Genomic DNA, 17063 nt, shown 5'->3' on the forward strand with positions numbered 1-17063 from the left:
GCCCTGCACCCTCAGTGACCGGAGTGTGAAGTGTGCTGAGAGCAATGGCGCACAGCTGCGGTGCTGTGCGCTACCTTATTGAAGACAGGACGTCTTCTGCCGCCGATTTTTCCGGACCTCTTCTGCTCTTCTGGCTCTGTAAGGGGGACGGCGGCGCGGCTCTGGGACCCATCCATGGCTGGGCCTGTGATCGTCCCTCTGGAGCTAATGTCCAGTAGCCTAAGAAGCCCAATCTACTCTGCACGCAGGTGAGTTCGCTTCTTCTCCCCTTAGTCCCTCGATGCAGTGAGCCTGTTGCCAGCAGGTCTCACTGAAAATAAAAAACCTAAAACTAAACTTTTTTCTAAGCAGCTCAGGAGAGCCACCTAGACTGCACCCTTCTCGTTCGGGCACAAAAATCTAACTGAGGCTTGGAGGAGGGTCATAGGGGGAGGAGCCAGTGCACACCAGGTAGTTCTAAAGCTTTACTTTTGTGCCCAGTCTCCTGCGGAGCCGCTATTCCCCATGGTCCTTTCGGAGTCCCCAGCATCCACTAGGACGTCAGAGAAAAATATAAACTATTAACACTTCTACTTTTGAAAGCATTCTTATTTTTTTGCCCCCAACGAACATTCGGCCAGATTGTCTTTAAAGAGCCAATAAACTGTGGACTTTCAACCCCTTCCATCGTCATGTTAAATATATCTCTGCCTCCCTCGAATATGCAGAAACTCAGTAAAAAGCCCTGTTGTCATAACATTAACGCACAGCTAAGAGGTTTATCTAACGCCATGTGTGCTGGCTGGCCAGGTTGGTGCATACTGTGCCATGCACTGATTGGATTGTTTCACTGTGCCGAGCATGAACTCTCCGCACATCTGCTGCCAGCAGTGCCAGTGATGTCTTATGAAAGATGTTGCTGGCACTGAAGATAGCAATGATCCACTTTGCTATCTTCTACGCATGCACCATCTTTCCAAAGACATCAGTGGAAAGATGGGAACTAGTGGCAACTGGCACGGTGTGGGCCCACTTTACTGCACGGGGGGAAAAGTGTGTTGCAAATGAGGGTAGCACAGTGTGTATCATTGCTGCCTCAAAGCATTGCGGTCATGGATTTGATTCCAACTTCTTATCTGTGCAGAGCTTGTATGTTCTCTCCCTGTTGGTACGGGTCGCCTGTGGGTGCTCCTGTCCCCTCCCACAGCCCAAAGACATACTGTACAGTACTGGGAGATGAATTGGCTTCTGACAAAATGGTAAGTACAGACTGTAAGCGCCACTGGGCTATACATATAAGTATTAAGAATAACGGTTATACTTGTGACTGCTTGGAGACAGTAAAAGTTTTGTTGATATGTTCCACGGAGATCAGTTTCTACGACCTAAGCAATACATATATAATTAGCAGTTTAACAGTTGAGAGAGAGGAAAATCCACTTCCAGATCCAAAAGGAAGAACTTAAAAGCAGGATTAATGCAACAATTAAGTAGAACAACAAGTAGTACATGCTAAGCCTTTTCCTCTCGGTGGGTAAGCAATTACAAAAGTAGAGTAATATGCGAAGTGTTCCAAAATGATAAAGATGAATCATCGGAATTAACTTCTAGCTTCTGAATAATTTCATTGACACATAAAGTGGATTTATTTCTGCCAGGAAAGAAATATAATTATCTCTGTTATTGAGCAGAGGAACACAATCAGCCAAAACTATGCATTATTGGCAGGGAGGTATAATCCCAAAATAAGATGGTAACTCTTCCAAATTAGGTCACAGTGGTAAATTTCTTCTAGTAAGCAAGTTTAAGTCTCAGCACTGGGATGACCCTTCTTACCATTCTTATGAGGCAACTAAGCTAGCTCTTCAATTAAGGGGTTCATTCCGACCCGTTCGCAGGCAGTGGTTCTTCGCGGCGGTGCGAACGGGTCAGAAATGCGCATGCACGGCGGATGCATTGTGCGCGCGTGTCGTTGCCAGCGAGAAATGTGAGCGCAGCGGCAATCGCAAGAAGACGGACAGACAGGAGGCGTTCCGGGGTGGATACTCACCATTTTTCAGGCGTGGTGAGTCCAACGCAGGCGTGTCGAGGCGTTTGGAGGGTGGATGTCTGATGTCAGGACCGGGATCTTCATTGCTTGCTGGATCCGTCGCACTGGGTGAGTAACTCTTACCCTGGTCTTGTTTTACTTGAAACTTTTTTAGCATAGCAGGGCTGCACAAGCGTTCGCAGCCCTGCTATGCTAAAATACACTCCCCCATAAGTGGCGCCAGGTTGATCACACGAGCAGCAAAAAGTTGCTACGTGCGATCAACTCAGAATGACCCCCTTAGGCCCTGTAGGAGCCAAAAAATATGACAAGAAGTATAGTTGCCCTTTACTCCCTAATGACACATCATGTTCTACAACCTTCCTGTTTCCCTTGCGAGAGATCTTTCCTACAATTGAATCTTTAGGAACACAAATATGCTTTCCATTTATGTTAATATGTATAGAATTTTTTTTTATTATGTATTATGAATTAATACATAATAACTACTACACTACATGGCCACTTTGTCTTTCCATTGAGGAGACACTGGTTGATGTAGATGTTCTGTGAAGCCAATGCAATTGTATTTATTCATGTGTCAATTCCAGTTGTTCTTCTTTTGCGTTTGTACTGCATTGGGAGTTTATTCATCCTGGTACGCAATCTGAACTTGTGCTCCTGTTTGCCACTGAAAAGATAATAATACACCATGGGGATGATGTATCAAGCCTTGGAGAGAGATAAAGTACCAACCAATCAGCTTCTGTCATTTTTAAACACAGCCTGTAAAATAACAGTTAGGAGTTGGTTGGTTGGTTGGTACATATTCCACTAACCATGGGCAAAGTTTTCTTGTGGGTCCTGCTTATGTTTTTTTTTTTTTTTTTTTTTAGGTATAGCACTTTTATACAGTAAGCGCTCCAAGTCTTCTTTCTATACAATATACAGTATATTCTTATTATTTATTTCTAACAGGCCTAGCACCCCTTTGCTTAGTCATGAGTTCCACTCAGAAAAAAAACAGAAAATGCAGGTGCACACTCTAAGTATTAAGAACACCTGCAGTGCTTATGTAAAAGTTTTAAAACCTTAATTACTACTGCTCACCTATGTAACACTTATTACACTCAGTAACACTTTCTAACACATGAACTACTACTTCTTAGTAGTGTCGTTGGGTTGTGCTGGCCCGGGGGATCCCGCTTGCTGGACCTGACCCATCTGATGTGGTCACCAGGTTGTGGTAGTTAGGCCCATATTTCTGGCCCAAATGATGTTGATAACCTCAATTTTACGTCATGTTAAATTGCAGAGTTTATTACAATTGTTCTGATTAGCAACGGTCTTCGTGCTTAGACCAGGCCTGGCCAACCTGTGGCTCTCCAGATGTTGTGAAACTACACGTCCCAGCATGCTCTGCCACAGTTTTAACATTCCTGAAAAACAAAACTGTGGCAGGGCATGCTGGGACTTGTAGTTTCACAACAGGTGAAGAGCCACAGGCCTGGCTTAGGCTGTGCACTTGCATCCTCTCTTCTTTCTGTTCTGTGTAGCACCTCTTACTAGGTTTAGAATTAGGGTGTGCAGTCCAGCTACCCCCACACACACCCTTAGTCATAAGTTACCAGACCACTACTAAACAAAACATTTACTAACATATATACTAAACAATCTCCCAGATATCTAATGGCTGCTACATCTGTAGCTTCACACTTTATATGTAAATTGCACAGTAATTACATGTAGATGGTAATACTCAGCAGCTAGTCATCACGCACAACCTGAACCCGCTTACATGGTACAGATGTATCCACATTTATCTTGACGGTTAATAGGATTAACTGTGACTGGCCAGTCAGACTTAATCCCCTGCTGCATTGTTCTCTGTATTGTATTGCAGTTGAGAACAATAGCTGAAGGGTTTATGCTAATAAATCATGTTGTGACCAGGCACAGAAAACTACTCAAGATAATGGTGGATACATCTGTATAATTGGTGATCATTCATGGTTTAAGGACCCCAAAGCTATATGGTGCAACCTTTGCTAAGCTGAGAAACAAGGGAGCACACTTCATCCAAAATCTATCAAATGTCTATTAGAAAAAACCTGTCGCCTACACACAGCAGAAGGAACCATTTCATTGGCGGAACCAATATTCAGAAGGATGTAGTGAAACGGGTGACATCAATACGGCACTTCATCATTGCTATTCGTGAGGTGTCATTAGCTATTGGGTTCTAGGGGGAGTCTTCTCAAACCAAAAAATCATATTCCAGCTATCAAATATCTAGCACATTGTATAAAATGATAGGTAGACCCTGATTGCTTGTTATAGCCAACACCTCCACTTCTCCTCTTGATAAATCTCCCCACTAGTGTACTTCAATGCATTATTCTCCAAAATACTGGGCCTGATTCAGAGATGTACGAAAACCCGATGGTTTGGTACATCTCCGATGGTTACTGATTTGTGCAGGATCAGCACTTCGTATGTGCAGATCGGCGAATGCGACGACCCGTTGGGGAGGGGGTTATGGCGCATGTGAGTGTTTTACAAAACAGTGTCGTCTCTGTTCCTTTTTTTAGGCATGCCGAGTCTAGGGAGATTTTCTGGCCCGGCAGCGTGAATTTACCAGATCATCCTGATCAACCACTCAGATGGCCGATGGTCATGCAGAGCGATACGATGCTGCATCTGCGGACGCAGCAGCAGATCACAGAAACTGGTGGCAGGTGTCTCTTCACACAAGTAACCTCCTGAGGCATTTGTCCAGCTCTGCATCATGCCCAAAGTCCAAAAAATATATTTGTCCTGGTTCTCAGGAATACTACACCCATAATCTTCCACACAGAATGAAACAGAGATTACAAACTTGCATTCAGTAATAAAAACCGTAACTGCAATACCAGTATGTGGCGAAGTCGACGAGTGGAGGAGTTACCCATAGCACAGCTGTTTGGTTGCCATGGGCAACTTCTTTACTTTCCCACTCTTTAGAAGGCTTGATGCATTGCCTTATCTTTTTTGCCCACCACCCTCCCATCTCTTACTACACATATCCAAAAATCTGATATTTGAAATCCAATGTTTTTGTTTTTTAGAAAGACTGAGATAGTAAACTATGCTTCGATGTACACACACACACACACACATTTTAGTTCATACATTATAATAAAATTGTATGTATTATAGCACAGGTTCTCAAACTCGGTCCTCAGGACCCCACACAGTGCATGTTTTGCAGTTCTCCTCACAGAATCACAAGTGAAATAATTTGCTCCACCTGTGGACCTTTTAAAATGTGTCAGTGAGTAATTAATACACCTGTGCACTTGCTGGGTGACCTGCAAAACATGCACTGTGTGGGGTCCTGAGGACCGAGTTTGAGAACCACTGTATTATAGTATATAAGGTATACAGATGGGTCCATGTTTATCTTGACCTTTAATAGAATTATCTGACTGGGCAGTCAGACTTAATCCCCTGCTGTAATGACTTAGGGGGTCATTCCGAGCTACGATCATTCACACTGACATGCGGGGGGACCCCCAGCACAGAGCTAGTCCACCCCGCATGTCAGTCCGGCCCCCCCTCGCAGAAGTGCAAAGGTATCGCACAGCGGCGATGCCTTTGCACTTCAAGAGAAGCTCCCGGCCAGCGCAGATTTAGCGTGCTGGCTGGGAGCTACTCATCGCTCCCCGGCCCACAGCGGCTGCGTGTGATGTCACGCAGCCGCTGTGGCCCACCCCCCTTTCGGTCTGGTCACGACTGCGTTGGCCGGACCAAACCCACGAAACGGCGGCTAAACGCCACCGTTCTGCCCTCTCCCACCCAGCGATCGCCTCTGCCTGTCAATCAGGCAGAAGCGATAGTATCCCTGCTACGGCCTTCGGCCGTCTGGCATGCGCCAGCGCACTACGGCGCAGTAGGGACCCGTTCGTTCTGCTGCGTTAAAACGCAGCGAGCGAACGGGTCAGAATGACCCCCTTAATCCCCTGCTGTATTGTTCTCTGTATTGTATTGCAGCTGAGAACAATAGATGAAGGATTCATGTTAATAAACCATGTTGTGCCTAGGCGCAGCAAAGAAGCCAAGATAACTGTGGACCCATCTGTATATAAAACATAAATGCATTTCGTGTGTAGGCTTAGGTCTCATCCCCGAGATATCTCATTATGCTATGCAAATATTCAGAAATACGGAAAAATCCAAGATGCAAAATATTTCTGCTCCCAATCATTTCGGATATGGGAGCAGGGCCACCACCAGGGGGAGGGCTGTGGGGACTGGTGTCTGGGGCCCTTACAAAGAGAGCCATCCCTGGCTCCTAGCACCAATACCTGGAGAGCTGCACCAAGCGGATGCATAGGGAGGACTTCTTAAAACAAGCCTTCAACCGTGCATCACCTTTCTATGAACCATTCTTGTAGGTCTGCAACACTTCACCTATATGTCATATTATAATGTATAACATTGCATAGGAGCGGAGCGGTGCAGCAGAATCTGTTTTTTGGAGAGGCCCTGTCTCTTTTGTCAGTCTCGGGCCCCACAATTTCTGATGGCAGCCCTGTATGGGAGGCTCAACTTGTGATTTATATTTACGGTTCTCTCCAGTTATCACGAAGGCAGATGGTATGTCACCTGCAGCGTAAGATCAAACATTTCTATCATCGCAACAGTCAGACGGCATGAGAGGAAATGTGAACGAAGCAGGGACGCACTCCTGTGCAGCTGGTGGAGCTTATAATTAATGAAGGGAAAGAGGTGCATATGCATCCGTTGTACTCGTCACAGTCCTGTGCATGATCATTGGGAATACTGAAGTGTTTACTTAACAAATTAATCAGGAAATATAAATATTTGGCGAACAAAATAATTGTACATACCTGGAATGAACTACTGACTGTTATCGCTCGTACAGTCAATACACATCAAAGGGAAAATAAGAATTTACTTACCGATAATTCTATTTCTCGGAGTCCGTAGTGGATGCTGGGGTTCCTGAAAGGACCATGGGGGAATAGCGGCTCCGCAGGAGACAGGGCACAAAAAGTAAAGCTTTACGATCAGGTGGTGTGTACTGGCTCCTCCCCCTATGACCCTCCTCCAAGCCTCAGTTAGGTACTGTGCCCGGACGAGCGTACACAATAAGGAAGGATTTTGAATCCCGGGTAAGACTCATACCAGCCACACCAATCATACTGTACAACCTGTGATCTGAACCCAGTTAACAGTATGATAACAGCGGAGCCTCTGAAAAGATGGCTCACAACAATAATAACCCGATTTTTGTAACTATGTACAAGTATTGCAGACAATCCGCACTTGGGATGGGCGCCCAGCATCCACTACGGACTCCGAGAAATAGAATTATCGGTAAGTAAATTCTTATTTTCTCTATCGTCCTAGTGGATGCTGGGGTTCCTGAAAGGACCATGGGGATAATACCAAAGCTCCCAAACGGGCGGGAGAGTGCGGATGACTCTGCAGCACCGAATGAGAGAACTCCAGGTCCTCCTTAGCCAGGGTATCAAATTTGTAGGATTTTACAAACGTGTTTGCCCCTGACTAAATAACCGCTCGGCAAAGTTGTAAAGCCGAGACCCCTCGGGCAGCCGCCCAAGATGAGCCCACCTTCCTTGTGGAATGGGCATTTACATATTTTGGCTGTGGCAGGCCTGCCACAGAATGTGCAAGCTGAATTGTATTACACATCCAACTAGCAATAGTCTGCTTAGAAGCAAGAGCACCCAGTTTGTTGGGTGCATACAGGATAACAGCAAGTCAGTTTTCCTGACTCCAGCCGTCCTGGAACATATTTTCAGGGCCCTGACAACATCTAGCAACTTGGAGTCCTCCAAGTCCCTAGTAGGTGCAAGGCACCACAATAAGCTGGTTCAGGTGAAACACTGACACCACCTTAGGGAGAGAACTGGGGACGAGTCCGCAGCTCTGCCCTGTCCGAATGGACAAACAGATATGGGCTTTTTTGAGAAAAAACCACCAATTTGACACTCGCCTGGTCCAGGCCAGGGCCAAGAGCATGGTCACTTTTCATGTGAGATGCTTCAAATCCACAGATTTGACTGGTTTTTTAAACCAATGTGATTTGAGGAATCCCAGAACTACGTTGAGATCCCACAGTGCCACTGGAGGCACAAAAGGGGGTTGTATATGCAATACTCCCTTGACAAACTTCTGGACTTCAGGAACTGAAGCCAATTCTTTCTGGAAGAAAATCGACAGGGCCGAAATTTGAACCTTAATGGACCCCAATTTGCGGCCCATAGACACTCCTGTTTGCAGGAAATGCAGGAAACGACCGAGTTGAAATTTCTTTGTGGGGCCATCCTGGCCTCACACCACGCAACATATTTTCGCCACATGTGGTGATAATGTTGTGCGGTCACCTCCTTTCTGGCTTTGACCAGGGTAGGAATGACCTCTTCCGGAATGCCTTTTTCCCTTAGGATCCGGCGTTCCACCGCCATGCCGACAAACGCAGCTGCGGTAAGTCTTGGAACAGACATGGTACTTGCTGAAGCAAATCCCTTCTTAGCAGCAGAGGCCATAAGACCTCTGTAAGCATCTCTTGAAGTTCCGGGTACCAAGTCCTTCTTGGCCAATCCGGAGCCATGAGTATAGTTCTTACTCCTCTACGTCTTATAATTCTCAGCACCTTAGGTATGAGAAGCAGAGGAGGGAACACATACACCGACTGGTACACCCACGGTGTTACCAGAACGTCCACAGCTATTGCCTGAGGGTCTCTTGACCTGGCGCAATACCTGTCCCGTTTTTTGTTCAGACGGGACGCCATCATGTCCACCTTTGGTATTTCCCAACGGTTTACAATCATGTGGAAAAAACTTCCCGATGAAGTTTCCACTCTCCCGGGTGGAGGTCGTGCCTGCTGAGGAAGTCTGCTTCCCAGTTTCCATTCCCGGGATGAAACACTGCTGACAGTGCTATCACATGATTTTCCGCCCAGCGAAAAGTCCTTGCAGTTTTTGCCATTGCCCTCCTGCTTCTTGTGTCGCCCTGTCTGTTTACGTGGGCGACTGCCGTGATGTTTTTCCCACTGGATCAATACCGGCTGACCTTGAAGCAGAGGTCTTGCTAAGCTTAGAGCATTATAAATTTACCCTTAGCTCCAGTATATTTATGTGGAGAAAAGTCTCCAGACTTGATCACACTCCCTGGAAATTTTTTCCTTGTGTGACTGCTCCCCAGCCTCTCGGGCTGGGCTCCGTGGTCACCAGCATCCAATCCTGAATGCCGAATCTGCGGCCCTCTAGAAGATGAGCACTCTATAACCACCACAGGAGAGACACCCTTGTCCTTGGATATAGGGTTATCCGCTGATGCATCTGAAGATGCGATCCGGACCATTTGTCCAGCAGATCCCACTGAAAAGTTCTTGCGTGAAATCTGCCGAATGGAATTGCTTCGTAGGAAGCCACCATTTTTACCAGGACCCTTGTGCAATGATGCACTGTTTTTAGGAGGTTCCTGACTAGCTCGGATAACTCCCTGGCTTTCTCTTCCGGGAGAAACACCTTTTTCTGGACTGTGTCCAGAATCATCCCTAGGCACAGCAGACGTGTCGTCGGGATCAGCTGCGATTTTGGAATATTTAGAATCCACCCGTGCTGTTGTAGCAGTATCCGAGATAGTGCTACTCCGACCTCCAACTGTTCCCTGGACTATGCCCTTATCAGGAGATCGTCCAAGTAAGGGATAATTAAGACGCCTTTTCTTCGAAGAAGAATCATCATTTCGGCCATTACCTTGGTAAAGACCCGGGGTGCCGTGGACAATCCAAACGGCAGCGTCTGAAACTGATAGTGACAGTTCTGCACCACGAACCTGAGGTACCCTTAGTGAGAAGGGCAAATTTGGGACATAGAGGTAAGCATCCCTGATGTCCCGGGACACTATATAGTCCCCTTCTTCCTGGTTCGTTATCACTGCTCTGAGTGACTCCATCTTGATTTGAACCTTTGTAAGTGTTCAAAATTTTTTTAGAATAAGTCTCACCTAGCCTTCTGGCTTCAGTACCACAATATAGTGTGGAATAATACCCCCTTTCTTGTAGTAGGAGAGGTAATTTAATTATCACCTGCTGGGAATACAGCTTGTGAATTTTTTCCCATACTGCCTCCTTGTCGGAGGGAGACCTTGGTAAAGCAGACTTCAGGAGCCTGCGAAGGGGAAACGTCTCGACATTCCAATCTGTACCCCTGGGATACTACTTGTAGGATCCAGGGGTCCTGTACGGTCTCAGCGCCATGCTGAGAACTTGTCAGAAGCGGTGGAACGCTTCTGTTCCTGGGAATGGGCTGCCTGCTGCAGTCTTCTTCCCTTTCCTCTATCCCTGGGCAGATATGATCTTATAGGGACGAAAGGACTGAGGCTGAAAAGACGGTGTCTTTTTCTGCAGAGATGTGACTTAGGGTAAAAACGGTGGATTTTCCAGCAGTTGCCGTGGCCACCAGGTCCGATGGACCGACCCCAAATAACTCCTCTTCCTTTATACGGCAATACACCTTTGTGCCGTTTGGAATCTGCATCACCTGACCACTGTCGTGTCCATAACATCTTCTGGCAGATATGGACATCGCATTTACTCTTGATGCCAGAGTGCAAATATCCCTCTGTGCATCTCGCATATATAGAAATGCATCCTTTAAATGCTCTATAGTCAATAAAATACTGTCCCTGTCAAGGGTATCAATATTTTTAGTCAGGGAATCCGACCAAGCCACCCCAGCTCTGCACATCCAGGCTGAGGCGATCGCTGGTCGCAGTATAACACCAGTATGTGTGTATATACTTTTTATGATATTTTCCAGCCTCCTGTCAGCTGGTCCTTGAGGACGGCCCTATCTATAGACGGTACCGCCACTTGTTTTGATAAGCGTGTGAGCGCCTTAGCCACCCTAAGGGGTGTTTCCCAACGCGCCCTAACTTCTGGCGGGAAAGGGTATACCGCCCCTAATTTTCTATCGGGGGGAACCCACGCATCATCACACACTTTATTTAATTTATCTGATTCAGGAAAAACTACGGTAGTTTTTTCACATCCCACATAATACCCTCTTTTGTGGTACTTGTAGTATCAGAAATATGTAACACCTCCTTCATTGCCTTTAACGTGTGGCCCTAATAAGGAATACGTTTGTTTATTCACCGTCGACACTGGATTCAGTGTCCCTGTCTGTGTCTGTGTCGACCGACTAAAGTAAACGGGCGTTTTAAAACCCCTGACGGTGTTTTTGAGACGTCTGGACCGGTACTAATTGTTTGTCGGCCGTCTCATGTCGTCAACCGACCTTGCAGCGTGTTGACATTATCACGTAATTCCCTAAATAAGCCATCCATTCCGGTGTCGACTCCCTAGAGAGTGACATCACCATTACAGGCAATTTCTCCGCCTCCTCACCAACATCGTCCTCATACATGTCGACACACACGTACCGACACACAGCACACACACAGGGAATGCTCTGATAGAGGACAGGACCCACTAGCCCTTTGGAGAGACAGAGGGAGAGTTTGCCAGCACACACCAAAAACGCTATAATTATATAGGGACAACCTTATATAAGTGTTTTCCCTTATAGCATCTTTATTATATATTTCTAACGCCAAATTAGTGCCCCCCCTCTCTGTTTTAACCCTGTTTCTGTAGTGCAGTGCAGGGGAGAGCCTGGGAGCCTTCCCTCCAGCCTTTCTGTGAGGGAAAATGGCGCTGTGTGCTGAGGAGATAGGCCCCGCCCCTTTTTCGGCGGCCTCGTCTCCCGCTCTTAACGGATTCTGGCAGGGGTTAAATATCTCCATATAGCCTCCGGAGGCTATATGTGAGGTATTTTTAGCCAAAATAGGTTTTCATTTGCCTCCCAGGGCGCCCCCCTCCCAGCGCCCTGCACCCTCAGTGACTGCCGTGTGAAGTGTGCTGAGAGGAAAATGGCGCACAGCTGCAGTGCTGTGCGCTACCTTTAGAAGACTGAGGAGTCTTCTGCCGCCGATTCTGGACCTCTTCTTACTTCAGCATCTGCAAGGGGGCCGGCGGCAAGGCTCCGGTGACCATCCAGGCTGTACCTGTGATCGTCCCTCTGGAGCTGATGTCCAGTAGCCAAGAAGCCAATCCATCCTGCACGCAGGTGAGTTCACTTCTTCTCCCCTAAGTCCCTCGTTGCAGTGATCCTGTTGCCAGCAGGACTCACTGTAAAATAAAAAACCTAAGCTAAACTTTTCTAAGCAGCTCTTTAGGAGAGCCACCTAGATTGCACCCTTCTCGGCCGGGCACAAAAATCTAACTGAGGCTTGGAGGAGGGTCATAGGGGGAGGAGCCAGTACACACCACCTGATCGTAAAGCTTTACTTTTTGTGCCCTGTCTCCTGCGGAGCCGCTATTCCCCCATGGTCCTTTCAGGAACCCCAGCATCCACTAGGACGATAGAGAAACCTAAGAGATTTAATTTCTTATTGGACCAGAGAATTATCGGGAAGAGTCAGCTAATGTCAATATCTGGAACCAAGATAACATTTCAGGCATAATTCCCTATCTGCTGTGCTCAGGAAAGAATCGTTTTCTATCATTTATCTTCAGGCAACCTCTGCAATCTCAGCTGGCTTTCTGCATCCACTTCTCTTCAATACAAACATCGATGTGTTGCTGACCTACGTCACTATCACACGTTGTCATAACTTACCCTTCAATAACTCTTTAAAGAACTTGGGTTCCAGTGCACCCACAGCCATGAATTTGCCATCAGCGGTCCTGTATGTGCTGTAGAACGGGGCTCCGCCATCCAGCAAGTTTTCGCCTTGCGGTCGGCTCCACAGACCCAAGCTCTGACTCTTCCACACGAAGGAACCCAGATACGAAGCTCCTTCCACCTTCACACAAATGTCAGAATAAATAAGATTGCAGTAAACACGATGTAATAAACGTGTGTTAATTCAATCTGCTACGGCATCATTGAAATATTAATTAGCGGTTGTATCATTAAAAGGACCACTAAACCAATATGTGCTACATGAAAGAGCTAATAACATTACCAAATATATAAATATATTAAATATTTAAACATCTTATAAGGACTAAAGGTATTGGAGGAAAAGGGAGTTCTATGGTAAATGTTTTTTTGTGGAGAAAATTTGTGCCACTCTCTAATTGATAGTTACCAGTAATCTGAGCCAGGGGCGTATGGTGGTGTGGCCAAAAAAGAAGCTACAGTAGGTCAAGGGTCGGCTCCATCGCTGTCCTAGAGCTACCAGTCCCCTATTCATGACGTCACATGTTCTGAGGGGGAGGGTTTACACCTATGTTTGAAATACGTTCTTTCCTACACAAAAAGAATGCTGCTTCAAGACAATGATGAATGCTGTGTATTTGTCCCAGTATGTTCCAAGTATTTTCAGACATATATAACGCAAAATACATAAGGGAAAATTAAGAGCCTAAATGAGTACTAGGCTAATTAGTGTAGTATATTTTGAAAGGTGTTAAGTAGGGCGATAGAATTATTCGGGCTGCACCTACTCTGTGGAATGCCCTATAACACACAACAAGACTTTCCTCTAGTCTCCAAACTTCAAGCGTTCCCTGAAAACTCACCTCTTCAGGCAAGCTTATCAAATTGCAGAACCGCACCACATAACTTTCATAAGCCTACCTATCAAATTACATCCACTCTGTACAATCCACACACATCCTCACGTCTTCTCATTCTTCACTTTCCCTTCCTCCCGACCCCGGTTCATCATTGCTGTATGACCATATTATACAGCCCACCAGGAACCTTCGCAATGTGGTGGACAACTATGCAATAGATAGCCCCTATCCTTGTGTATCCATGCCTATTTCCCTATAGATTGTAAGCTTGCGAGCACGGCCTTCCTATCTCTATGACTGTTTGTTATCACCCAGTTTGCTATATCATTGTTATTTCCAATTGTAAAGTGCAACGGAATTTCCTGCGCTATATAAGAAACTGTTAAAAAAATAAAAATAAAAAAAAATAAATTAAGACTGACTGTGGCTGCCATCAAAGGAGCAAGACCCTGGGGTGGCTCTGCCACATCTGTCTGCCATTGCCCTGGTAGCACCTGTTCATGGCATGATGTCAAGTAATTGTGATGAGGGAGGGTTATTTCAGTAGGTGAGGTATGAGGTCAGTGAGCGACAGTGACTTGGGGTATTACAGAGAACAAGCTACGGTGCCAATTAGTGACAGCGGATGTGGTGGTAAGGGGTATTTCAGTGTTTGAGGGATGGCATCTGTGAATGGAGTTCAAGCTAACAACATGTGCAGGTTCTGGTGCTAGAAATTTGGGTTTGTAGTGAGTAAGCCACATAAAATATTCATGGAATTGATTGCCCAGTATCGCAATCTGTCCAGAAGCTGAACTTTTGTAGATTTAGTCCTAGCTATTCAATATAATCAAAATACACATTTGTGGCAGAGTGCTATTTTTGTATTCAACCTTCATCTGATGAAATTGGTCTTTCACAAGAAGACCTTATTTGCAGAACTATGGGTGGTCATTCCGAGTTGAATGCACGTAGCAACTTTTTGCAGCCCGTGCGATCAACTAGACGCGGCCTATGGGGGGAGTGTATTTCGGCATAGCAGGGCTGCGAACACTTGTGCAGCCCTGCTATGCAGAAAAAAGTTTTGTGTAAAAGAAGACCAGGGTATGAGTTACTTACCCTGTGCATCGATCCACTTCCTGTCAATCAACCTGTGTATGCCTAGAGATAAAAAGACGCTTTCTTTCGCAGTTTGGCCTTGCATGTGCGCATTACGATCTGTACGCATTCGCAGTCAATCGATAATCTGCTGCCTTGCGAATTCGCCTAACAGCGAACAGGTCTGAATAAGGCCCTGTATATAGAAAAACAAAAACACCAGGCCTGTTTCCTCCTGCAGTGTTAGTCTGCCTCTCACAGTGCCAGGCCCACTTCCATCAGCCTCTCGAAGTGCCAACCGCACTTCGAGCAGTGTCAGTCCACCTCGGGTTGTTCCAGGCCTGCTGCCTGCAATGTCAGTACTCCTTGGTCAGTGTCAGTCCACCTCCTGTTGTAACAGGCCTGCTGCCTGCAATGTCAGTACTCCTTGGTCAGTGTCAGTCCACCTCGGGTTGTTCCAGGCCTGCTGCCTGCAATGTCAGTACTCCTTGGTCAGTGTCAGACCACCTCCTGTTGTTCCAGGCCTGCTGCCTGCAATGTCAGTACTCCTTGGTCAGTGTCAGTCCACCTCGGGTTGTTCCAGGCCTGCTGCCTGCAATGTCAGTACTCCTTGGTCAGTGTCAGTCCACCTCGGGTTGTTCCAGGCCTGCTGCCTGCAATGTCAGTACTCCTTGGTCAGTGTCAGTCCACCTCGGGTTGTTCCAGGCCTGCTGCCTGCAATGTCAGTACTCCTTGGTCAGTGTCAGTCCATCTCTGGTTGTTCCAGGCCTGCTGCCTGCAATGTCAGTACTCCTTGGTCAGTGTCAGTCCATCTCTGGTTGTTCCAGGCCTGCTGCCTGCAATGTCAGTACTCCTTGGTCAGTGTCAGTCCACCTCGGGTTGTTCCAGGCCTGCTGCCTGCAATGTCAGTACTCACTGGTCAGTGTCAGACCACCTGCGGCAGTGTCACCCCTGTCTCTATCAGTGTCAGGCCTACATCCAGCAATGTCAGTCCACCATTTTTACTCACCATCAAATTGGTGGGTTAAAACAGAGTGACTAAACTATATGGCCACAGAGACAGATGCACAGCACTAAAACATGTCAACTCTTGTATTAACAATCTTCTCTTTCTTAGCCTCAGGTCATCTGTTAACTTTACATAATGTAAACTGGTGCCCTTGACATGTGCTAGCGGACACCTTTTGACCGCCATGCCACAGTCGCACATAATTAAGCTTACGGATCAGTCTCTATATCGGTTTTATTCATGAAGGTACTTTATCTGTCACACTTCAAAGAGACCGTCAGTGTTTAGAGTGGAGCAGGTAAAGCGCTCTCTCTCTCGCTGCACGATTTCTCCAGAGAAACCCCTGTGGAATTATCAGACCTGCACAAGAAGCTTGATTAAAATAGCCCTTCAGATGTCTCCCTAGCATGTGTCAAGCTGCCATTCCGTCAGACTCTCCTTTTCTTAGTGGCCTTCATCCACCTGACAGGACTCCGGCGGACATGAAAGCCGGCAAGCTTCAGTAGATTTATTCTGCAATTATAGTGTGCCTTAAGGCAAAGGTTACTAGGTGTTCTCCGGCTTATAGAAAGACAAATATATAAATCCTTGGATGGGAGAGACTTCTCCAAGATGAGATTGCTGTCTAGGAAGGAAGCCTTGATTTTCACATCTGGTTGCTCTGGGTGCTGATGGCGTGTGCGCACATAAGATAAAGTGACTGCATGACAGCGCCTGTCTGACTCTCGCAGTCGTCTTCTTCATGCCACTTAAAGGTTTTTTTTAGATCATACACAAGTAAATTGAAGCATGAACCCAAAATGTCACACAGTATTGTCTGTCTCCAAGAGAAATGACGGAAGACGCATGACTGACACCTTGCAGTCACTGGCTCACGTGAACACGCGCACTTGATCAATTTACTTCTCGGTTACATGGAGAATGTTGTTAAAATTTATATTAATTCAGGGGGCTATGCACGAAGACTTGGAGAGAGATATAAAGGATAGAGGTATAAAGGCCCATATAGACGGGCCGATGCGGGAGAGATGTGTGCTGAGTGAACCGCTCAGCACACATCTCTCCCGCTGCTCAGCACAGCGCGATCTGTGCTGAGCGTGCGGGGGGAGACGGGGGGGAGGGGCTAATTTCACCCAGCGGGTGAAGTGAGCGACCCACTAGACCAATCTAGCACCAGCGATAGCGATGCGCGGGGCTGCGCATCGCTATCGCTGTAGGGGGTACACACGGAGCAATAATGCTCAAATTCTAAGCAATCTAGTCAGATTGCTTAGAATATCGCTCCGTGAGTACCCCCCTTAAGGGTCTATTTACTAATCATTGGAGAGAGATAAAGTGGA

At 46.6% G+C, this 17063-nt stretch overlaps 1 protein-coding gene across 1 annotated transcript in view; it reads right to left on the reverse strand.

Moving 5' to 3' along the window:
- The window catches only part of AMACR (alpha-methylacyl-CoA racemase), a 79929-nt gene that overhangs the window by 7864 nt on the left and 55002 nt on the right, over positions 1 to 17063 (reverse strand). The window contains exon 5 of the mRNA XM_063925108.1: positions 12733 to 12919. Within this exon, the coding sequence (XP_063781178.1) occupies positions 12733 to 12919 (187 nt within the window). The remainder of the gene's footprint in view (positions 1 to 12732; positions 12920 to 17063) is intronic.

Source organism: Pseudophryne corroboree, chromosome 1, assembly GCF_028390025.1.
Source record: "Pseudophryne corroboree isolate aPseCor3 chromosome 1, aPseCor3.hap2, whole genome shotgun sequence".
Lineage (NCBI taxonomy): Eukaryota > Metazoa > Chordata > Amphibia > Anura > Myobatrachidae > Pseudophryne > Pseudophryne corroboree.